The following is a 23,845-nucleotide window of genomic DNA, read 5'->3' on the forward strand; positions in this document are numbered from 1 at the left end:
ACACATAAGTACCACCTAAAAAGCATTATATACATACATACACATAGTCATGCACAAACACACATACATACATGTTCATACATGCATGCATACACATACATGCACACATAGCAAAAAAAAAGTTTGAAATCAAGATTTAAAGCCCTACTCAGGCTATGAGGAAATCTTCATAAAATGTGCATCTACTAGAGGATATGACCACAGTATGTCAAAACTCTTGCGTTTTTATTCATTCACTCATGGCTCTGGAAACTGAACCTGGGATCTTGTGTGCTAGCCAAGTTTTCCACCATGGATCTACACCCCAATCCTTGAAAACAGTGATATGTTGGCTTGTTTCAAAGGGTGCCCCTGGGATTTTTAGATTTTTCTTTTATGAGAGAAGGTTGTACTGTGTACCCCCAGCCAGCCCCGAACTCAGAGAAATCTGCCTGCCTCTGAATCCCAAGTGTTGAGGTTAAAGGCGTGAGTCAGATGGATAAGCTCCACACATGGGGAACGAAGACTCTAAAGCTGTCACTGCACCAGAATGGAACCCGAGGCCCCATGCACAGGATGAGAGCGAGAACATACAAAAACCTGCCCAGAGCTGACATGGCTGTGCCTGCCTGTAATCCCTGTACTGGGAAAAGCAAAGGCAGGGAGACCAGCCAAGGACTTCAACGTGAGTGCAAAACTGCCCAGCCTGAGATCCTTGATATTCTGTCTCAAAAAACAGCAGCAAATAAACAAGAAGCAGTGAAAGCAGAATGCTATGAGAATCCCCTTTTCACACTTCCTTTTAAAATAAAAATTTCAAAGTTAGCTTAGGAAAGCTGAAAGAGAAACAGTCTTCCCCAAGGAAGACTACACTAACTGGTCACCCAATACCAAGTGGTCATCCCTGAAAAAGTACACACAAGTAGCATTGCATGGACTGGTCAGGTTGTATTTATGTATTTGGGAATGTGTGTGTGTGTGCGCGCGCGCGCGCATGTAACAACACTTAGTGAGAAAAGAGGCTATGAATTTGAAAGAGAGGAAGAAGAGATATATGGGAGGGTTTGGAGGGAGGAAAGAGACAGGAGAAGTGATTATTTTATAATCCTTAAAAGAATAATTTTAAAAAAGAAGAAAGAAATAAGTCCATCTAGGAGCTGGAGAGATGGTCAGCAGTGAAGCACACTTGCTGTTCTGGCAAAGGACCCAGTTTTAATTCCCAGCATCCACATGATGGCCCACAACCACCTGCGACTTCAAATCCTGGAAATCTGACTCCCTCTTCTGACTCCTTCGGCACACACATGGCTCATATACATACCTACAAGCAAGACACATACATATAAATCATACAATTGAGTGAGTATATAAATATTTATAACCTGCTTCCAATGTGGTGCTTTTCACTAAAATTATCAAAGTTCAATCTGCTTTTCCCTAACTTCTCTTTTCCATCCATATGTCAATATTCATCCTTTTAGACTCAGCTGCTGCATCATGTGCTCTCTCTGGGAGACCTGCCAGTCATATGAAACAGAAAATGAAACTGTACGGCTACTTTGTCCAAGGAACACAAAGTCTGAGGCTGACAGCTAACTTAAGAATTTATTTTAGCAATGAAATGCTAATCCATGTGTGGTGACCCATGTCTTTAATCCCAACAGAGGGAGGTGGATCTCTATGAGTTCAAGGCCAGCCTGATCTACATAGTAATTTCCAGGATAGCCAGAGACTCTGTATCAAAAACAAACAAACAAAAAAGCTACTTTAAACGTGCCTATCTACTGGGCCTTGTGTTAGTCACAGGTTGCAGTGACAAAAATCACCTGACGAACCAACTTAGGGGAAAGAAGGGTTTACCTGGGCTTACAGTACAAGGGGTAACAGTCTGGAAGGGGAGGCTTGGCGGCTACAGTGAGGAGCAGTGAGTCACATTGCATCTGTAGTCAGGAAACAAAGACCAAAGAGACAGTGATAACAGACCATGAAATGCCATGGCCCAGCCTCAGTGGCCCACTTCCACAAGGCTCTGTCTCATGAAGGTTCCAGAACCCCAGAACCGCCCCCAAACAGCACCACCACCTGACGACCAGGAATTCAAACACCAAGCCTACAGAAGTGTTCAAAGCACAAGAGCATTCAAATTGGCTTTCCAGCCAGGAGGTGATAGTGCACACCTTTAATCCCAGAGGCAGGTGGGTCTCTGTGAGTTCGAGGCGAGCCTGGTCTACACAGCAAATTCCAGATAGCCAGGGATACACAGAAAAACCCTGCTTCAGGGAAAGAAAGAAAGAAAGAAAGAAAGAAAGAAAGAAAGAAAAAAAAAAAAAAAAAACAACTTCATTTCCCAGACTGATCTTGTTTGATCCTTGGGAGCCCAAGTTGCTGTGTGTGGGGGAGGATATTATTGAGCTTGGACTGGCCACATGGTCAAGTGCTGGAGCTGGGAGTGAGCACCTGAAGCAAATGTCTATACCACGATTGTTTCTTTTCTCCACACGCCACCCCCACCCTAATGCCTTCCAGAAAGGACCAGCCAAGAGCCAGACATTCATTCCTTGTGTATGTATTCATTTAATCAATGCTTGTCTAGTGCACACTGACTGGCATAGAGACAGGTGTAGAAAGTAAGGAGAGCCATGAAGCCAGAAACTTGGAAAATGGAAGGCTTTACTGAAGGAAGCAGCCAGTAGGAGAAGCTCTGCTGTGGACAGGAGGGGACAGGCAGCAGTGGCAGTATCCCAAGGTTGCAGTCTTATCAGGTTCACACCACAGAACAAAGGGAAGCCTTGAAAATATGTTGCCCTGCTCTGCCTCTGCAGCAGGTTAATACAGGGGGACTATGATAAAAAGGCTTCTTCCCTGTGCAAGAGCTTCATGGGGACTTAGGTTTGCAAATACCCCATCCCTTTGGCTACAGCAAGAACAGATGGACAGAGCCCAGGGTCATTGTTTCAAGAAAGGCCCTGTGTTCTAGTCTTGGAGAGAGGGGTGGCCTGGGAGATACAAGGGCTGTGGGAGGATCTAACCCCCCCCCCCCCAGCTTCTGCCTCTCTTTGCCTTTCAGATTTCCCTTCCCAGAAGTTTCCCCAACTTCCTGTCTCCCGGCATCCCCTCTCTGTTATTTGAATTCTCTAAAATGCCTTCCTGTTCACTGTGGTATAAGGAGACTCCACACAGGGCAGGAGTAAGGCACTTCTCACAGAGCTGAACAGGTTACACCTCTTCTAGTAGAATCTGTGCCTGTCAGAGATCCCCCACATACAGTGCTGAGCAGAGCAGGGCCACATCCCAGATTTCCTGAGAGAAGAACACCCTGCCCAGGTCCTGCCATGCCTCAAATAACACCCCCAAATACACACAGATGCCATTTGTTTTAAAGGTTAAACTGCTAACTCAATACATCTTTTATTTACTTATTATAAAGAGAGAAGAGAGATGCAGAGTGAAAATGTTTAAGAAATTGATTTATAAAAAAAAAATCAAACACATCCCATAAGAAGCACATTAAACTTCCATGCCTAGGATGCTCCTTTGTAAGGCTAGTGCCTAAATGTAAAATCTCTCCATGCAGAGCAGTATAGCCTCATGCAGCTGTACTTCCCAGCTATGGGATTGTTAATGTCCTGCAATGTTTACTTATCTCATTTCAGGACAGAACTCTACTGACAAGAGACGAGAGCTGGTCCCACATGAGTATCCCATGCCTGAAATAGAGGGCAGACTTTCCTCCAAGACCCCCTCACTCTATCTCCAAGCACAAAGTGCTGACACTTACTTGCTTTTAAATCCTGTCTTCAGCACAGCATGGCAGCACGGGCCCTCTCTCTAGGTCCTCTTTCCCTGTTCTCCAGTCTCCTGTTGACCTGAGTGGCTATTCCTCTCCACCCTGGGCGACATTTTTGTGCCATGGACTATACCGCGACTCCATCATCAGGATTGCCACCACAAGGTCTCAAGCCTGCCACTACTACCAGAGTCTTAGCACCCATGTGGTATTTCTTACCACTCTCTGGGTGAACACAGCTCTTACCTCTGGCTTTTCCGTTGTCACCAACCCGACCCCCCCCCCCCCCCCGCCTCCATTTCGTTGAAATAATTTGAGCTGTCACAGCCCAGATAGTTGAGGTGCCTTCTGCCCTGGGTCTCGCTTGGAGTTCTGAAGGGGAGCAGTAAGTGCGTCTTTTTGTCTGGAGGCCCCCATCACAGTGGATCCAGCCACCAGGTTCTTCCAGGTGTGAAAGTCTGCACATTTCCCCCAGTGTTTCTCCAGAATTCCAGCTCCAATACCATTCTCTCAGGTGGTGTATTTTACTTTTAATGCAGATTTATCCATTTAAAAGAAAAAGAGCAACTACACTCCCTGACTTGTCCTCTCTCTCCTTCCCTCCCCACATATCACCTTTTTTCTTAAAAAGGAAACTGCTCCTTACACTGTTTTTCTGGGTATGTAAGAGCATTCTGCAAGTGCGTGGGAAAAGGGTGAGTGTGTTGGAGGTTACCCGCTGCCTAGACTGCATCCTGGAGAGTTGTTTGGACATCGAACGAGCAGAACGAATGAAGGAGTGGTGGCAAGAGTGAATTAAACCCAGCCCCAGGCACACTCTACAGGGCCTGGCTTTCTTGGAGAACGAAATGTGTGAAGACTTAGGGCCTGGTGGTCGACTTCCTTCTAGCAAAGACTCTTCCCGGGCTCAGGCAAGTTTGCAGTTTCTCCTGAGACCAGACTCAAACCGCTTGCACCAGATGCACACAACCATCTGCAAACTGAATGCAGAGCCCGGAGCAGCTAAGGAGGATTAGGGGGACGAGTCTCCCAAGACCGCGAGTCAGTAACTCCTATGAACCCTAAGCTCGGCTTGTATAGGTCGGGGACCTGTGTCTGCAGTGAAGGCTGCGGGCAGAAACGGGTGCCCAGGTCCAGGGGAGCAGGCTGTGCAGTTGCTGTCGCCGCTCTTCCACGTTCCTGAAACAGAACTCCGCTCCCATTTAAATCTCTCACGGGTTCCCAGACCGCAAACGAGCGCCGTCCCCGGACGTCCCCTGGTCGAGCTTTCCCGGGTTCCCAGGCTGCGCGCACTGCGCTCCCTCCTGGCAGCGCCGTGGACTCCCGGAGCTTCCGCCAGCGCAGCTACAGCCCGGCAGGGAGCAAGCATCTGGGCCCACTCTCGTGGACGCCTTGCCACCGACACCGGTGGGCTGCGGGCTGCAGGATCGCAGCTGAGAGATCAGAGTGGGGAGAAGGAGCATGAGAAGCGCCATACCATCAGACAGGGGCAAGGACAGAGACTGAATGGTCAGATGTGGAGAAATAAGGCTTGTCCCAACTCGGCTCAGGCGAGAAACTTCAGGAAGCCTGTCGAGGCAGGGCGTCTACGGGGAGAATTGGCACCCATACTGCCCACTAACGAAAACCAAGAAGAGACCAGCTGGCGGACCAGGATTTGGAGCAAGCGAGGAGAGTTGAAGGAGGAAGCACTGGTTATTGGAATTCTTGATCTTCGGGGGGAAAACAAGGGGAAAAGTGCGTACTTTTAAAAATTTTATTTATTATTTATTTATTTTTCGGGAGCTCAGGGCTAAAGGCAGATCCCGGCTCCACAGAGGCAACCCCTCGGGTGCCCGGCAAGGAGGCCAGGACTTGCAAGCCTGTTTGAGAACTCCAAGTGGGGCTCAGATTTCTCCTTCCAGGGCGCGGGTATCAAAGGCCCCCTCACTTTCGGTGGACTGTCCTGTGTGAGAGCTTTTCAGGAAAGCGCTTCGGCTGTAGATACTAGAAATACCGATGCAGCCCCAGTACAACCGAAGACAGAAGGGAGATTGCCTTTGCATGTGGAATTAAAGTTGGTGCAATGAAAACCTTTAAAAGAAAACGAAACTAAAAGAAAAAAACACGTAAAGCTTGACTTCACCTCTTTCTCTCTCTCTCTCTTTTTTTCTTGATGAGCGCTACGCACATGCCAAAACGTCCTGGCTGCGAATACAGTAAGATACGATTTGATACGCTGAAAAACACTTACATTTTAAATGCCCTTCACTCAAGTAAATCCACTTAAAAAGTCAGGCTTTTTTTTTTTTTAATTAAAAAAAAAATCTGCACACACCAACGTGTGCTATTTTGAGTCCCAGACTTAAACTGTTCACGAAGGCCAAAGTTGACACAGAACGAGTAAGAGCTCTCTGGCTTTATTGAAATGCCCAGGTATTGTTTTTCTTCTTTCCCGAATAAAACAGGCGTGGAAAGAGGCAGATTGGGCCACTGGCGGGGCGTCAGCCACGCGTCGGTGGCGCGGTGGCAGCGCCTGGTTTCCGCAGCTGGGCTAAGGCGGCAGGCGCGAGCCACAGCGCCCCCTCACCGCCTGCCACGCGACTCTGGCCCGCGTCGGCTCCAGAAAGCTACAGGACAGGACAGTGTCAGGCGAGCGCCTGGGCCTTCGAAACCAAGGCAGAGCCTTGAATCCTGGCCTTAATAGCTGACTTGCCAGTGACCTCCACAGAAAACCCCGGGCAGCTTAAATGAGTCTCCAGCCAGGACTGGTTCTAAATATTCCGTCTCTGCAGGTGTTGCTGTAAAGACTTGACCATGTTAACTAACGGTATTTATTTTTAATTCTGCTGCACGCATGGGGAGGGTCCCCAGGAAATACCCACAGCCTAGGTAACTGCTACAAAGGTCCGCTTTCTCTTTCCAAGCTGTGACTCGACTTTCCTGCATGTCTCACATTGTTCGTTTCATTTAGGTAACTGGGAAAAGCAGGACCCAAACACCAGGTTTCTTAAGAGACTGGCACATCTCAACACCCCTCCTACCCTGGACCACCATGCCTTCCATGCCGTTTTTGGAAAGGGAAGTTGTTGGGCACGGGTCTCAGTAGTGAATATTCGGAGCAATTTGAGCTAACCCCATGCATGACCCTAGAAGCAGTGAGGACTGTCCGCCCAGGCTCCACACTTGGAAAGTGAATTTCCCTCATTGATTTTGTTGGTTTAGGTCTGTTTTGTTTTTTGTTTTGTTTTGATCAAGCCAAGCTAAGCAAAGCAAAATGGGCTTTTTCAGACTTAGGGAGCAGTAATGTGAAAGGGAGTTTAAATACTCCAACCACAATGGGGAACTCACTCGTTAATGTCCCTGTATAGGCATTTTAATTTCTCACAGTCAGTACCAATAAAATCGGCATATAGTCAGATTCAACTGTTTAATTGCACAAGGTAGCCATTTTTATTAGTAACAGGCAGCGGTATGGCAATTTTAGATTTTGGTGGAGGGTAATTGCTGGAGGAAACACAGGGGACTTGGTCTAGATAGGTTACAGTGAACAAGGGGGCTCCACTTCCGGGAAGTTTGTGGATAGGAGACCCTCCAAAGCAAAGCACACTTGTCTGGTGATCTCGTTAATTAATGTCCAAATCAGCTGCATCTAGGCGTAAGGACCTGCTCCAATCTGCTGGGTTTTTTATAACTGGCTGCTTTCTCTTCCATCCGTGGCAGGGGTCAGAAGCGGAAGGTAGGGTACACCCCACTGAAACCAGGGCAGGAAACTAGTCTTTAGGAAGGAAAAGATCAAGATCCATACAATCATCCCCCTGGTAAAAATCGGAGAGTTCGTATAAAAACAAAACAAAACAAAAACAAAAAAACTTAAACCAATCTACTAATTGGAAGTTAACTAAATGCCTCAGCCTGGCCTGTGATTGTTTGTTATACAGTACATAGGATCTCACTGATCGCCTCTTCCCAGAGAAATTCCTTCCCAGGAAAACAAAAATACCTGAATATGCAGATTTGGTTCCACCCAGCTGCCCTGCACTGGGATGCTGGGAAGATGGTTTCTATTCTCTCTCTCTCTCTCTCTCTCTCTCTCTCTCTCTCTCTCTCTCTCTCTCTCTCTCTCTCTCCTGAATTAGGATGCCCCACCTGGGGTCTTCACTGTAGACCAGGCAGTATGTCGCGGCCTAGCTGTGGATCTATGGGAAGTGGGCTGTGCACATGCACTGAGACTTTAGGGTGTGACTGGTTAAAGGGGCTTGGAAGATTTGTAGGAGAAAGTGAGGAGAAGCCCGAGAGGGGAGGACGTATTGGTATAGCGGTGGCAGTTTGAAGGTGTATGAGGGTGGAGTAGAGCGCATGGAAAGTGTATATCAAGCGATACACTTGCCCGCCTACCTGCCTGCCTGCCTGCCAGCCCGGGAAAATAATCCTCAATCCATCACTGCAATTGACTCCTGGTTTCCTGGGACCCGGGAAAGAAACAAAATGCAGCCTGCCTGCCTACAGCATTCACTGGGTGTCCTGAATCTGGCAGCAGCAGGAGCTGGTGTCCGCAGCCCAGGCCCGTGCAGCAGCCGGGCGCTCGCACGCTGGAGACCTCTGCCGCCCACCGAGGATGAAATGGCAGCGGATCTGATCTCAGGCCGGCGCCGCAGCCGCAGCGTCCTCGTGCACCACCTAGCCGGCAGCAAGGAAGAGACACCTGTTGGATGGGCGCCCCCTCCCGGGCCAGCTCACACCTGACCCCTACGAGTCCCCGAGCGCCCCCCATCGGCAGTCCTTCAGGCGCAGTGGACTGGACCGGTGGCCCCTCTGGCCACCCACTCACATGGGGAAGGGGTGCAGGTGTGGGCGGGAAGGTTTAGGAGCTAGGTCCCAAGGGCTTTCGCTAACCACTTAGCCCGAGGGACCAGCGAGTCACCTCCTGGACCTCAGGTTACCGTAGCCACTGGTGAAGTCTTTGTGCCACCTCACGGTCTGGCCCCTATCCCTGCAAGAAGTGGTCGTGAGACTCTAGAAAAGTCAGAGACAACTCTTCTGTTGAGAGCCTTCTCCAAATTCGAAGACGCATTCAACTTAACAAAAGAAAACAAAACTCTTTCGGGGTCTGGGTGGCGGGTTTTTGTTTTGTTTTGTTTTGGAGTTTTAGGGTCTCGGGGGGGGGGGGGGGCGAATCACTCACTGACGCGTTCCAGACGTTAATAGGCATGAAGTTCCTAACACACGGCCTGAAATCTTCTCTGTGTACTTGGGGGCAGAAGCCGTGTCATCTAGGGGCCTCCCGGGAACAGCTCCAAACCAAAAACTCTCCGGTTCCGGTTCGATGCTTGGCAGCATAGGCGCCAGGAGTGGGCAAAACCAGACGAGAGCGAGGCCACGAGGGCAGCCTCGGCCTTGAGGCTAAGCGGACAGAGGACTGGAGAAGTGAGACTGCCCAGCAACTCTGCAGGTATCCAGCTCCCTGCGGCTTCTGCACTGGTCACGGGGTGGAGCCTGGACCGGTATCTTCAAGGTGACGAGGGGTGCCTGATCCGTACATCCCCCCCGGTGGATCGGACCCGGCCTGGCTGTGGAAGGCCATTGCAAACCAGTGCGAGGCGAGCCAGAGCGCCGGTGGTGGTTGCACGGGGCTGGGGAAGTGAGGAAGGTGTCTGGGCCGAGGCTGGAGTCGGCGGCAGCCCGGTGCGCGGACGTGGCTGAGAAGACGTGCCAGTGGGAGGGGGGAACGCTACGCCCAGTTTGGCCAAGCCGAGCTTCCGAGCGGCGGGCTGCGAGTGGCCGCTGCGCGACAAAAGCCTGCACGTCCCTCCCTCCTGCCGCTTGCTGCCACTCCTCCGCCTTCCCCTGCACTCCCCTCCCATCAGCTCTCTGCCCCTCCCCCGGCCTCGGCAATGCCTCGGCAGCGGGCGGAGCAGGGGAGGGGGCGGGCCCCAGAATATGCAGATGAGAGCGTGACGGACAGCTCGGCGTTCCAATGTCCCTCGGAAACTCGAGCGCTCCTTCCTCAACTCCTCACTCTCGACTGCAGACTCCCCCAAACCCCGACCGCCGGCCTGGCGCGCGGCTGCGCCCACCGGCTCCGCGCTGCCGCTTGCCGCCGCCGCCGCCGCCGCCGCCGCCTCCCCGCAGATCCGCGGGCCCGCGGGCCTCCCAGGCTAGTGCCCGGCCCAGCCTGCCCCGGCCCGTAGCCTCGGTGCGCCCCGGCCGGGCGTGGATGGAGGGCGCCGCGCGCGCTGCCCGCTGCTCTGCGTGACGCGGGTCTCGCACCCCGCGCCCACCATGTCCTACCCGCAGGGCTACCTGTACCAAGCGCCCGGCTCGCTGGCGCTCTACTCGTGCCCCGCGTACGGCGCGTCGGCGCTGGCAGCGCCGCGCAGCGAGGAGCTGGCGCGCTCGGCGTCGGGCTCCGCGTTCAGTCCGTACCCCGGCTCGGCGGCCTTCACAGCGCAGGCGGCAACCGGCTTCGGCAGCCCGCTGCAGTACTCGGCAGACGCCGCCGCTGCAGCTGCCGCGGGCTTCCCGTCCTACATGGTAACCGCTTTCGGGTGGGGGCCGGGAGACCCCCGACCCCTGGCTTGGGTTGAGCGGGGGACTAGGAACACGGCGCGGCGCGGGTGGTGGCTCAGGAGTCACCAGTACCAGCTGCCGCGGGAAACAAGGGACCGAGTTGACCCGCAGCGGTTGTGAGATGATTTCCTCTAAGCCGGTGCGAGGTGCTACTCCACCCCGGCCGGGGCCGTGAGTTGTCTCTAATCCGCGCCTGCAGATTGCTGGGGCGGCAGAGTCGGGCCCGCAGCTCTCTCGCAGGGTGCCAGGCCGAGGGCCGCCGCTGCCCAGGCCTCTAGGGCCACTGCCGCACGGTTCGGGTTTCTTAGGCACGCTAGTAGTGGCGGGGTCACTGAGTTAGGGGAGAGCATCGAGCCTCCGGCTGCCGCCCCTAAACCCAGACTGACGCTCTCTAGTTTTGGCCTTTAGCTGTCTCTCAGATCTGGCTTTCAAAAAATATGTTGACGGGTTTGGGACCCGCTAAGTGCTACCAGAGTTCGTGCGCGGCCTATGGGCTCCAGCTCCAGAAACCCGGGATCGGCCTGAACATCTCTGGGTTCTGAGAATGGGCCCCTCCGGAGTGGGTCTTTGCAGTTTGGGGGCGTGTGAGGACATGGGGCGTCTTGGGCGGGGGGGTGTTATACCCTAGATGGAATTCCCTAAGTGGAAACCAGGCCTTGGGAGAAGGCTACAAACACCTCGTATTTAAATGTTAAAGGATGAATTAAAATGCTAATTACTACGTAGTTGAAGAATTGGAAAAGCTGACTGCCTTCTGAGTTGCAAATTGGATTTACTCTGCTTTAGAGGGTGAATAGCAGAGTAGGGTTCCGAACTATTTTTTTTTTTTTTAACTATATAAAGGAGGAAACGAGGTGAGAGAGAAGCTCGGGAAGCCTCCCATAAATCTTAAATATCAAAAAACTACCCGCAGAACTACGGGGCTATCAGGAGAATGTGTTTGCAAACACTGTTCGAGCTACTTGGGACCTTAGGTCGTTTCAGGGGAAAAAAAAGTGAGATAGTTAAAAACAAAATTCTAGAATCAAAAGGCAGAAGTTTTGCTTCCCGTAGCTGGCCTTGTGTTTCTCCGGCTCTCTGCAGAAAGGTTCCCAGCTCAAGAAGCCAAGCAAGAAAGGCGGGGGGTGGGGGGTGGTGGCGAACGGAGGGTCGCCTTGAGGGAGGGGGGGAACGCCTGAGGGGCCCACGCACCCTCCACTCACAGGCTGTTGTGGCTTCCAGGGCTCGCCATACGACACGCACACCACCGGAATGACTGGCGCCATCAGCTATCACCCATATGGCAGCGCGGCCTACCCATACCAGCTCAACGACCCCGCTTACCGCAAGAACGCCACGCGGGACGCCACTGCCACGCTGAAAGCCTGGCTCAACGAGCATCGGAAGAACCCGTACCCCACCAAGGGAGAGAAGATCATGTTGGCCATCATCACCAAGATGACCCTCACGCAGGTCTCCACCTGGTTCGCTAACGCGCGCCGGCGCCTCAAAAAGGAGAACAAGATGACCTGGGCCCCGAGGAACAAAAGCGAGGACGAGGACGAAGACGAAGGAGATGCTGCCAGGAACAAGGAGGAGAGCCCCGACAAGGCTCAGGACGGCACAGAGACCTCGGCAGAGGACGAAGGTGAGCGGGGCCGCGGTCGGTGCGAGGGCTCAAGGAGCTTTCTTCCCAGGCGGGCTGTGGTTGGGGCTGATACTACGCACCTGCCACGCGGGGCCCGGGCCTACAAAAGCGGCTAAACGGCTTCGTTCCGGGCCTGCTGCGGGATTTGGCTTGGAGAGTCCTCGGGCACTGCGGATGTGGGGCCGCGCTTAACGCTGCCTTGGGGCGAGGCGAGGGGTCATGGGGAGGCCCAGTGCAGGACGTTCGTTGGGCGGATGGGACTGTGGGTGCCCCGCACTGGCCCAGCTTTCCGCCCACCGTGTCCACGTCCCCCGCAGGGATTAGTCTGCACGTCGACTCGCTCACGGACCACTCGTGCTCGGCGGAGTCAGATGGGGAGAAATTGCCCTGCCGCGCCGGGGATCCCTTGTGCGAATCGGGTTCGGAGTGTAAGGACAAGTTTGAGGACCTGGAGGATGAGGAGGAAGAGGAGGAAGACGAGTGCGAGCGGGACCTGGCGCCTCCCAAACCCGTCACCTCCTCGCCACTCACCGGCGTGGAGGCACCCCTGCTGAGCCCGGCGCCCGAAGTCGCGCCGCGTGGTGGCAGCGGTGGCAAGACGCCCCTAGGCAGCCGGACGTCGCCTGGAGCGCCACCGCCCGCAAACAAACCCAAGCTGTGGTCGCTGGCCGAGATCGCCACTTCGGACCTCAAGCAACCAAGCTTGGGCCCGGGGTGCGGAGCTCCGGGGCTGCCAGCTGCCGCCGCGCCCGCCTCATCTGGGGCCCCTCCAGGAGGCTCGCCCTACTCCGCCTCTCCGCTGCTGGGCCGCCACCTCTACTACACGTCGCCTTTCTATGGCAATTACACAAACTACGGGAACTTGAACGCCGCGCTGCAAGGCCAGGGCCTTCTGCGGTACAACACCGCGGCTTCCGCACCAGGCGAGACGCTGCACGCCGCGCCCAAGGCGGCTAGCGATGCGGGCAAGGCGGGCTCGCACCCTCTGGAGTCCCACTACAGGCCTCCGGGCGGCGGCTACGAGCCCAAGAAAGGTAGGCTGCCTGAGGCCGGCGGGGAGGGATCCTGGTGAGTCAGAATAAGCTAGAAACCTGGGAAAAGGCTCCGGGAGTTGGGAGACCTTTGGACAGACAGAGCCACTTGCCAGACCAGAGTTAGGGAAATCAGTGTGAGGAGGATTGAGGGTGAAGGCAAAGAGGACTGGCCCTCTTTTTAGATCTTCTCTGCTTTATTTACTCCTTATTTAATTTATTGTCAATACTGTCACCGTAACTATTTTGGCAAACTTACTGCCAGGCAAAGAAAACTGCGCTTGCCTCTGCTGGGTGTAGTCTTCCCTCTGTGGTGTTGGTTAAACGGAGTTTAGCAGAATCCTTTCTGCCTTTAGCTCGAGGAAAACACAGGTTCTCGGGAACTCTCAGAGGCCTAATTCTCTTACACTGCTTACATTGTTCCTAATTCGGCATCCCTGGGATGGAGGCTCCAGGGGAGGAGGAGAGGAAGGGGCAGGAGGGAGCCTAAGTAAAATGGATCTTAGATTCCCTGGGAGTATGTGTCCCTTGCAGGGATAAGAGCTGATAGGTGCTTAGCTGCCTGGGGTTGCAGCCTGTCCTCACTAACTGCCCCTCCCCTGACAGATGCCAGTGAGGGCTGTGCGGTTGTTGGCGCAGGCGTCCAGCCCTACCTATAGGAGGGCCAAGCTCAGCAGTGCAAGTAAGTGGGTTCCCTCTGTGTCCTCCAGCCCCAAGCCTGTGCCCTGTGTAGTGTGGTGTGGTTTTGCTTGTCAAGGGTTGGAGCATAGAGTCTGGCTTCCTTCTGGCCTCTTTGCCTTCTATTTTATAGATTTCTTCTTTTCTGTTTTGCTCAAGTTCTGCTTTGGAGAATCACTTCTTTAATCGGGAATAAACATGCATACACACACACACACACACACACACACACCATATACCCCACCACTACTGCTGTTGGTTGACAATGGTTGAGATGGGGCATCTCTGTGTCATTAAGACCTGTTTGAGATACATGAAGGACACCTTGCTTGATGAGTGAGTTGTGCAGAAACTCAGGCAATAAAACCTGTAATGGATATTGTTTTCAGAATATGATTAAAGAGACTGGCAGGGGCTGGTCTTTCCTAGGACACATGAAAGACTCTATAGTTCTCTAGCCCAGAGCTGTTACAAACATTTACTCTCCTACAAGGCACCATGACTAGTCCTAAACCCTAAAGATGGCAAAGAGGCAGAGCCAGTAGACACAAGCTTGTGTTTTTCTTTTGGTAACGTGTTGATGTGGAACTGAAGAATTTGGCATGATTTGGTTTTTTCCTTGGTCCACAGGTAGGTGTCACAATTGCTTTGGAAAAAAAATAAATAAATAAAAACCAGGAGGCCATTCTCCTTCCCCACGCTCATAAGTACACAGATGCAAACCCCAGATGTGGAAATCTGGACCACATCTTGTGCCACTATAAAAGAGGATGCACACCGCACTACCAACCCACAGACTCTAAGAACCGGACACATGTTGTTGGGCATACGTGAATTTGTTGGCATAGTATAGCTTCCCCATTTTGTGTGACTTTTGGAAACAATCTGTTTTTTCTCAGGATATCTTGATCACTTCATTGCCACGGTATATATTCTATAGGTGTGATAGGACTTGCTGTAAAATTTATTTGTAAAAAATATATGTACACGGTAGAACTAACGTGATTGAAGAACTTGAGTCCTTCAGAAGTGGAAACAAATTTGATATTTATTTTTATAATGATATAAAGCTTCTAGTAATTTATGCAAGTTGTATTGCAATGAAATCTAAAACTTTTGTAAATAAATTCTGCCTGGTTTTTATTTGAACATTGCTGGTTATACAATCTCTGTCGGTTGTTTAACATGAATTCTCTACTAATTTATATCTAAAACTGTAAATAAAAACAAACTAGCCTACAAGAAAATGGTGTTCAGGGCTCATTTTTACTGGAGAATGATTTGGGTCAGAGCCCTTTTGGGTTGGAGCCCTACTATTGGCCTGGTCCCCTTCCCCCAGGTGGTCCTAGCTCAGTTTTTAAATGATGAGCCCAGTGAAATAAGCTTCTTTCTTATTTGAAAATTACAGACAGGAGATAGGAAGAGAGATATAAATGTACAACAGGGAGATACCTATGGTTCTAGTTGATTTACATACAAATGTGTCACAAGAAAATAATTCAGACTTTTTTTTGTTCTCTGAATATGCAAATCCATACTTAGTGTAAATTTCTAAAACATGGAAAAATAAAAAGATATGCCACCTCTCTCTGCATTTTATCTTCTTTTGTGGTCCTGGAGAAGGGTCTTCCCATTCATACTGGAGAGTATTCTCCCACAAGAAATTCCTGATGGGAACAGTTGCTTTCCTACGGCTAAAATATCTCAATTGACATAGATCAGCACATTGATTGAAGGACTCCTTCCTTGCCTCCCTGCGTAGTTCCCATGAACAAGAGTGGGGCAGGAAGTGGCTTCCTCTCTGTGGTACTATGCTACCCTTACCCTCGGGGAAAAGAAAAGTTTAAACATCCTCAGACATTGTCTCTTTATTGTCTACTCACCCTCCTAATTACAGGACCAGCTGGAATTTGCAGCCAAGTAACCCAGCCCCTTTGATTAGTATCATAAAAGCGGTTACTCTGTCACTCCAGCTTTTCTCAAATTATGTAGATACCCATATAATAAAATTTCTGAGAAGAAATGAACAATCATTTATTTCCTCTGCAAAGATAAATTGAGTGAATATAACTTACGTTTATAAAGCAAGAATAATGGATCCTCAGATTGCCCTTTAATCAATCATACACTTATTTTTTTCAAGAGGCTCACCTATTTCATCCCATGATTAATAACAGTGCGGCAGGGGAGCGTTATTGGAGCCCAGCAGGGGAGGTCTCTGGCACTTTGGGCTGCTCTGGAATGGTCAGTTGGGGTTCATTATGGGCTGAGATTGAACGATTTATAAAATCTTGTCTAAACATCTGCCAGCTCCGATAGGCTGATGTGGCTGAGGATGGGAAATTGCTAGGCCAGTTGATATTGACAAAAGGATCTCTCTCCAGTGGCTTTTTGTGCCATAGAAATTAGTGGCCTCTCGCTGGGATCTTGTTAGAAAGGGTATTGGAAAGTCATCGTACGTACCTGAAGCCAAGCCCTCAGCAGGCCAGCCTGGGGAGGAACTAGGTCTGTACCTCTGCAGGGAGAAATGAAGGCTGTTTGGGCTTTGCGGATTGCACCGAAATGTACTGGGCATTTAAAGCTCAAATCTAAAAGTCAGTTTCTGGATACAAGAGACTTTTCTTTCCTCCCTACCTCCTGGGGATGGAAATGGAGATGTTTTGAGCTGAGCTCTTGGGGACCAAAAGGAAGGATGATGATGATGATGATGATGATGATGATGATGATGATGATGATTATAACAAGGACCCTTGCTACTCTTGGAGATTCCAGTCAGAGAGTACTTTGGTTGTCTGTCTGTCTGTCTGTCTGTTTGGGCTTCTTAGGATTTCCAGAGATACCCATCTCTCCTCCCAGATCCATTTTACACTGCTGTACAGCAGGAACAAACGGCCCTGCTTTACGGATGTCAGCCATGTTTCATAGATCAGCAGGGCACTGGGAGGGCTGGGTGACAGTATCTCTGTCACGTGTAATGTTGTAATGAGTATTTTTAAAAATTTAGGGGAAAGTATGAAAATTAACAATATTCAACAAACAAACCGTTCAAAATAACTCTAATGAAGACACATCATTTAAGGCTGAAAGTGTGGCTACATCCTGGCAGGAAAAAAATCCCAAGCCCCAGATGTCCTTCCTGCATGTACTCAGAATTAGAAAGCTGGTCAAGTGGCCTCTCCTAGATCAGGGAAGATTTTCTTACCTGGACATACAATCTGAGTTCCTTTTGCAGCACAGGCCTCCAGACCCTCCCCCCCCTCTCCAAGAGGACTGACGTGTTTCTCTTGGTGACAACTCAGAGGCCTCAGGGGATTAGCTAAAGCTAATGAAGCTGCTTTGATGTTTATATACCCAACAAATTATCAGAGATTTTCATAGCTTATCCACCTCCCGACCTGAATATATATCTTAATGGAGAACTTCATTTTCAAATAAGCACTTAGAACATAAAATTGCAGGTGTTTAGAGGGACCTTTTTAGAAACATAGAGTGATTTATGGGGGATTGGGGAGGAATCCTCATTGAGGGAAGTGACCTCCTTGGAGAAATGAGCCCCGCAGAGCAGGAGCCCGGCAGCCACTCTGGCTTACATACTGTCTGCTAGCTAAGTTGGTCGGCGAGCTGGCTTTGGGCCCTGCATCCTCAGTGTCAGACTGCCACAGCCCTTCTGCCTTCCACAGCCTGGGATGCATACAAGCTGATTTATCAGAATTCGCGCTTTAATCTCAGGTGGGACGGGGGGGGGGGGGGGGGGGCGCTGCCAAGAGCACGGGGTGGGGGGGGGGCGCTTGCCAGGCGGCGGCTCGGGCTGCCTCCTGCGCCCGTCAAATGTCAACATTTGTTCCCAATAAAAGAGTTATTGTCTCAGCAAAGCTGCCCAGCAACTGCCTTTGAAACTTGAAAAGAACTTCACCCACCTCTGTCTGCAAGTCAGGAGGGGTAGGGAACAGGGGAACAGAGGGAGAGTAAGGGGGCAGAAGCAGCCCGGGGGTCTGGTAGGACTGGAGGTGAGTCTCCTATGCACCCCCTTGTGGGCTGTGGCTGGCGCTCATTTTGGAAATGGGGGAAAGGCTGGGACTGCTTAGTTGGGGAGGTCTGCAGAGTTTGTGGACCAGAAAGCTGCAGACTCCGCGAATTTCCAACTGGTCCAGATGCACTGGATGGCACCAAAGTCTCAGGCCTTCTAGGGTCAGTACAGTGACGTCGAAATAATCATGAAGAAGACGGAAGGTAAAGAGTGCCCTTCTGTGACATCTCACTAATCCTCCACCGTGAGAGCGCGTGTTCACAGACGACAGTCTGAAGAAAATACTTGTTCAAACCAATCCAGGGAGTCAGACAAGCCTTTTTAAAATTTAAATACACTCTGAATTGTTACAAAGTTCACTCCAACTAGCCACATACTGACAATGATTGTCACCATTTAAATCTTTCAGTTAAGCAGCCGGTCAAGATCTCTAGAAAACATTCACTGAGACCCCCCCCCCCATAAAATCTATAGCTATATTATATATGCTTTAAAATCACTTTCATAAAAGTAGTATTTCAAGTATTTTAAGGATGTTAACCCGAGTGGATCTTGGAAACAACACACAGCTGTCTGCCCCCATGTGAATGTTAAGTTAAAGTCATTTAAATTTCCATAGATCCCGGGGGTGGGGGTGACCCTTTGATGTAGTCTCAAACCTTTATACAAGTGACAAATCCCTACCGATATTTTAAAGGCTTATTTTAAGGAGAATTCATCTACGACAATATAATTTCCTCCATCCTATTTGTCATTGTGAAAATGCTCCCAGTCCACTGCCACAGCTAAATGGGGGAGAAAACGCAGCTAACCCCTCTGGTAAGGGTCAAATGCATCATAGTAGGTTTTCCTATGTGCCTTTACCGGCTCTTTCTGCACAGGGTCTCTCAGAGCTCTGTCCCCTGCACACTCTTAGCAGAGGCAGGCCTCTCATTCCCTGGAGCCGGTACAGAGTGCTGTCGTTTCTAAGAAAAACGAACTGGAAGACATTATTTAGGAAGACAATACTGATAATACAGTTAAAACAGTTATGAAACACTCTGTCTGTTCTCTTGCAATCCCAGGTAGGAGGGGGAGGAAGAATGCTTGCTTGTTTAAATTTGGCCCCAAGCTCTTAAGGGAAAGGCTTTGAGAAGGTGCCCCAACATTATTTTGTTCTATTTGGAGCCGAAAAGAAGTTAAATTTAATATTCCTTAAGGACTGACTGTGAAGATTCGGGCAGCCTGTACAGGCAGAGTGGATCTTCGTAGGACATGCCCAGGGGAAACCCAGCTACACTAGCAAACATTTTTTATGGGGAGATAAATTGACAATTTATTGTGTGTAACTCCTGATCAATTATTAATCGTTAGTGTCAACAACAGGGTTATAATTACCTTCGGTTATTTTAAAAAATATTTGCCTTTTCGTGGCTCTGATCTGGTGATTAGTTAATGCTCTCTCCTAATGAGTTCCAGGAAGCACTGATCAGACCCTCCTCCCCCCTCTTTCTCCTCTCCCCTCCTCCCCTCTCCCTCCCTTTTGGTGACCTTTAAAAGGAAACACATTCACTCTCTTGTTTCTCAGAAATTTACTCTTTGCCTCGGTTGTTTCCAGGGAGCACCTTTTATTTTTCTGCCATAAATAATGATTCCGGAGGAAAGGGGAAAATGACAGACAAATAGGGCGCAGCTGGAATGAATAAGGCCGATCAAAGGGTTTAGGGCTGGGCTGCCAAGGCCGTGCAGGTCCGAGCGACCAGAGTGCCCGCCGAGCGGGCCTGAGCTCGCAGGATCAAGGGCAGGGACTGCATACTGGTAACCCGAATGCGTCTGGAGGAGATGACCCAACCCGAGGACCCTTCTTTTGAGACATTCCCATTCCGGAATACCCGGCCTGCAGCGCTGCACTTTCGCCCTGCGAGGGTGCAAGTTTCCCGTCCCTACTCAACTGGAGAGGAGGGCGACAAAGCAGGGGCTCCAGACCCAGACTGATCAGGAGTTCAGTTATCAGATTAGGAAAGAACAGAAGGGCAGCCCCCAAACCAGGAAGGTGGCAGGAGATGGGGACTCAGTCTTTGCTCTGGACTTATGCAGAGCAGCAGCGCCCACCGAAGTATGGCGGGCGGTGTGGCCCTGACGCAATCCAACATCCCATAGCCCGCCCTGCACTGACAGCCACAGTCCCTGACAAGAGGCCTGAACTGGACCGGCCTAGGGCACCACCTTCGCTGTTCGCAGAGTGGGGCTGCCCCGATGCCGCAAGCTTCGCTGCAGGATCCTCGTTTATGGATGCCTCGTGTGTGGTGTGTGTGTGTGTGTGTGTGTGTGTGTGTGTGTGTGTGTGTGTGTGTGTGTGTGTTGGGGGTGTTCTGAAGTACCTTCACGTCCTGAAAATGACACCCAGGGTCTGCTCCAAGCATACGTTTCGCCCTAGCTATTACAAACGTTTTGTTTCAAAAACCTGCCTTGTTCAAAGCTCTCCATCTGCCCACAGCCTAAAACCCTAAAACCATCCCAGCCCAGAAGTCCTTCAGTTGACTCCTTCAGGCCGCTCTCTATTCTGCTGTCCACCAGAACAGCGCCTTGCCCAAGTGTGCTCTTAATTATCACATCGAGGTCCTACAAGGCCACCGCCAGCAGGCAACCCGGAGCAGAAGCTGATGTGACTGAGAGCAAGCGAGCCAGCCGCCTCCCGGCAGACTTTCCGGGGGCCCTACCGAGTGCGGTGGGGGCAGGCGGGGCCCAGGGTACCTGGATGTGGAGGGCAGGGAAGGAGAAGGTCTCATCGGACCTTTAGAATCAGCCTGCACGCGCTGCGGAATGGGGTCAGACCCCCAAGGCCTGGGCGACCCAACCTGCCCTGATGTCAGGACTGGTCTCCTCCCTAGGAGACAGGTAGAACTGGGAGGGCTTCGAAGATTCCATAGAGAACACCACAACCACAGGACGTTCCAGCTCTGGGTTCCTCACTCCCTGCTTTCCTTTGCGCGGGAAGGCATTTATCCCGGTCTACCCTTGCGTGCTCCACAGAGGACTAACCCTCTGGTCTCCGTCTTCTCTGGCGGGGTCTCAGCCCTCAATCCCCTCCTTCCCTGGCAGCAGCTGTCCAGCCCAGCGTGGCGGGATCGGGCCGGACCGACCAGAGCTCCTGAATCTGGAGTTTGAGGATGCGGCACTGCCGAGCGCTGGGCAAAATCGAAAGCGACTCTGGTTGGGGCTAAGTGCTGAGCCGCCGCGAAAAAAGGCAACGGTGCTCGGCACATCCTAAGCTTTCACGCAGCAGCGTCTTGGCCGGCTGGAACCACTCCAGCAGACCCTCTCCCCTCTCTCTTGGCTTTTCTTCGGTTCCTTCCTTGCACACTTCTGTCACGCTCTGCACAGAACTGGATCTTCCCCCAGACTCTAAGGGGACCCAGAACTGCTCTATCAGCGCCGGTGGGGCCCCAGGCAGAGCAGCCGGGAGCTGGAGACCGAGGCGGGGAGCCATGATTGGCAGAGAATCCGTGGAGCCCCACCTGAGCCTCTGGCCCTCAGGTCACACCTTGGATCCACACTCCAGGATCTTAGAGGGGGCTGGTGATCTGCTCCATTGCCAGTAGGCATGGGTCTGCGGAATTTCTAGGGAGTTTATGCAGAGAAGCAGGAGAGACACTGGCCCCATACTAACACTCAGCACCCTTCTCCAGCTCCTCCTTAGGAACCCAGTAGGAGGCCTCCTTGTAAGTGGTGCTGGTCAGGGTGGGGGCGCCAGAGAGCACTTCAGGTCACCAGGTGCCTTCCTGACAATCTCAGCGGAAGTCGGAAGCCCCTACATTTCTGTACAAATGTAGTAGCCTTTCTTTGGGTACCTCATAGTGACTACCTGAGGTTCCAGTGACTTCAGAAACCTTGTATAAGCCCCCTCCCGGAGGTGGGGTGGGGAAAAGATTCTCTCGGAGTTTACTGGAATTGTAGTAAAATGCAAGTTCCCCATTCCATGCCAGAAGGCCGTGATCTATTTGCAGACACACAGATGGAGGTCAGATCCAGACCTGCAGAAAGCTATTCTTTGTAGTCTTTCTTGGTTACGCTCTGTGAAACGTCTGGGCTCAGTGGTGGCCAGGAGACCTCCTCTTAATCTTCCTCACCATGAAGTAGCTTGGGAACTGCACCCTGGAGATCCACACATCCCCAGCTGGGGACAGTGGACTGCCCTGTCACGGCCTGCCACCCCCCCCCCCCAGTAGGAGGCCAAGCCTGACAGCTTAGCCAAAGCCACAGTGGGGGAGGGTAGCAAAGCAGACTCCTGGCCTCCAGAGTAACATTAGTTTGTTTAAATAGGAGTGGGTGGCAGATCCAGATTCCTTCCCCCTGGCTCTCACACAGTGGAAAAACGATTTGTTTTATAATGATTATATGATATGAAACCCCTCAACTAAAGCAGCCTCCCTGATAATGGGCCCAGACATAAACAGGAGGAACCAAGGCCCAACCAACTCCTTGAGGGTGGCTCTAAGGCAGTGAAGTCAAGGGAGGGAGGTAAGGAGGAAAGGAGGGGGAGAGAGAGAGAGAGGGAGGGAGGGAGGGAGGGAGGGAGGGAGGGAAGAAGGGAGGGAGGGAGTCAGGCAGGCCCAGAGTTGAGGCCTGTGGCAGAGGAGGGTTGTTTGACATTTCGTATTATTTCTGTGTGGCTAGCTAGAAGGAAGAAGGCAGGTAAGGCAGTGCTGTGGGCGGATAAGCAGACACTGGACACAGACCATCTGTTGAGCTACATTTAATCCTCCATCCTCTCTTCCATACACTGATGCACTACCTGCACAGCTCTGCTCTTTCTCCTTCCTAGACCAGGCACAATGCACAGGTCTCCAGTATCTGGCAGGAAGAAGGAGCCCATGTGGCGTGGGGCAACAGGTTGGGAGGAGCACTCTGGCCAGTCACCCTCAGTCTGGTTGTTCATTGAGGTTGGGAAGCCGGTGAAGAGAACCTACCAGAGTAGGGAATTATAGTGGCCCCAAATTCCCCTGGGTGTTGAGGGAACCTCAGCCTCACCTTGAAGAGCTAGGAGCAAACACTATCTCCTGTGTCTTATGCACAGTCCATATCCCTGTGTTTGGACACTGCCTGGGCAGAACTAGAAGATAGGTCATCTTAAGGTGGGGCGCTGCTGACCAGGGGATGTTTATCAGAACCCCAGGACCTTGGAAGGGAGGATGTACTCAAGACATCCTACTTTGCCCCTTCTTGCCCAGCTCCTGCAGGTGCTCTGTTAGTCTACTGAGTCACACCAGCAGGGCATTTCTTGTGCTTACTTGTCTGCTGCTCTTCCTCATGTGAAATTCAAGGTGACCAGGGATACAGGGCAGTAGGGTGCTTGCCTAGCATGCATGAAGCCATGGATCCCCAGCACTGAATAAACAGAGCATGGTGTTTAACCCCAGTTCTCTATGTGAGACGGGAGGTGAGCATAGGAGAATGGCTCAGAAGCTCCCAGGCCAGCACAGCAGAAACAAGAGGAAAGAAAGAACTGATGGACCCACACACACTCCAAGACATACACACACACACACACACACACACACACACACACACACACACACACACGCAACCACACCCATGCACACATCAATAATAAATAAAATTATTTATAAATTATACAGTAAACCAAAATGAAAAAAATAAAACAACCACACCACAGTTTTTCAAAATGTGTCTTCTTCTAAAATATCCCGTTATTCTTGAAAATTCAAGGAAAGATGCCTATCATATAATATCAGAAGGTTAAATTCAAATCAAAAGACGCATTTGAATTGTTTTCATCTTAAAAATTGAATCCCTGAGACAGAGGAGCTCTTTAAAAGTTCTAGCAGAGGAGTGAAAAGAGCCGAGAAATAAACCCTTAGGAAAGGGTTTATTTGGCTTACAATTCCAAGCCATAGTCCATCACTTCTGGGAAGTCAAGATAGGTACTGAGCCAGCATGTCACAGTATATCTACAGTCAGCAGTGTAAACTCATCCCTGCTTGTTCTCAGCCAGCTCTTTCCTCTCTACACTGCTCAGGATCCCCTGCCTAGGGAACAGGGCTGCCCATAGTGGGTGGGGTCTCCTACATCAGTTAGTAAACAACACAGTCCCCCACGGACATGCCCACATGCTCTAGATAATTCATTAAAACACTCCTCCTAGGTGATTCTAGGTTGTATCAAAT

The 23,845-nt window shown here is 51.1% G+C and overlaps 1 protein-coding gene across 1 annotated transcript; it reads left to right on the top strand.

Moving 5' to 3' along the window:
- Nucleotides 1-9,752: 9,752 nt before the first annotated feature.
- Nucleotides 9,753-14,302, top strand: Irx2 (iroquois homeobox 2). The gene is made up of 5 exons (XM_036207056.1): nt 9,753-10,279; nt 11,537-11,942; nt 12,260-12,976; nt 13,580-13,655; nt 14,282-14,302. The coding sequence occupies exons 1-4, from the start codon at nt 10,028-10,030 to the stop codon at nt 13,630-13,632; spliced, it is 1,428 nt and encodes a 475-aa protein (XP_036062949.1). The 5' UTR covers nt 9,753-10,027; the 3' UTR covers nt 13,633-13,655; nt 14,282-14,302.
- Nucleotides 14,303-23,845: the final 9,543 nt, after the last annotated feature.

Source organism: Onychomys torridus, chromosome 15 (genome assembly GCF_903995425.1).
Source record: "Onychomys torridus chromosome 15, mOncTor1.1, whole genome shotgun sequence".
In the NCBI taxonomy this organism is placed as follows: Eukaryota; Metazoa; Chordata; class Mammalia; order Rodentia; family Cricetidae; genus Onychomys; species Onychomys torridus.

Coding starts and splice junctions, on each gene's coding strand:
- Irx2 (XM_036207056.1), top strand. CDS start 10,028: ATGTCCTACCCGCAGGGCTACCTGTACCAAGCGCCCGGCTCGCTGGCG. Junction 10,280..11,536: donor CGGGCTTCCCGTCCTACATG/GTAACCGCTTTC, acceptor TGTGGCTTCCAG/GGCTCGCCATACGACACGCA. Junction 11,943..12,259: donor GACCTCGGCAGAGGACGAAG/GTGAGCGGGGCC, acceptor CGTCCCCCGCAG/GGATTAGTCTGCACGTCGAC.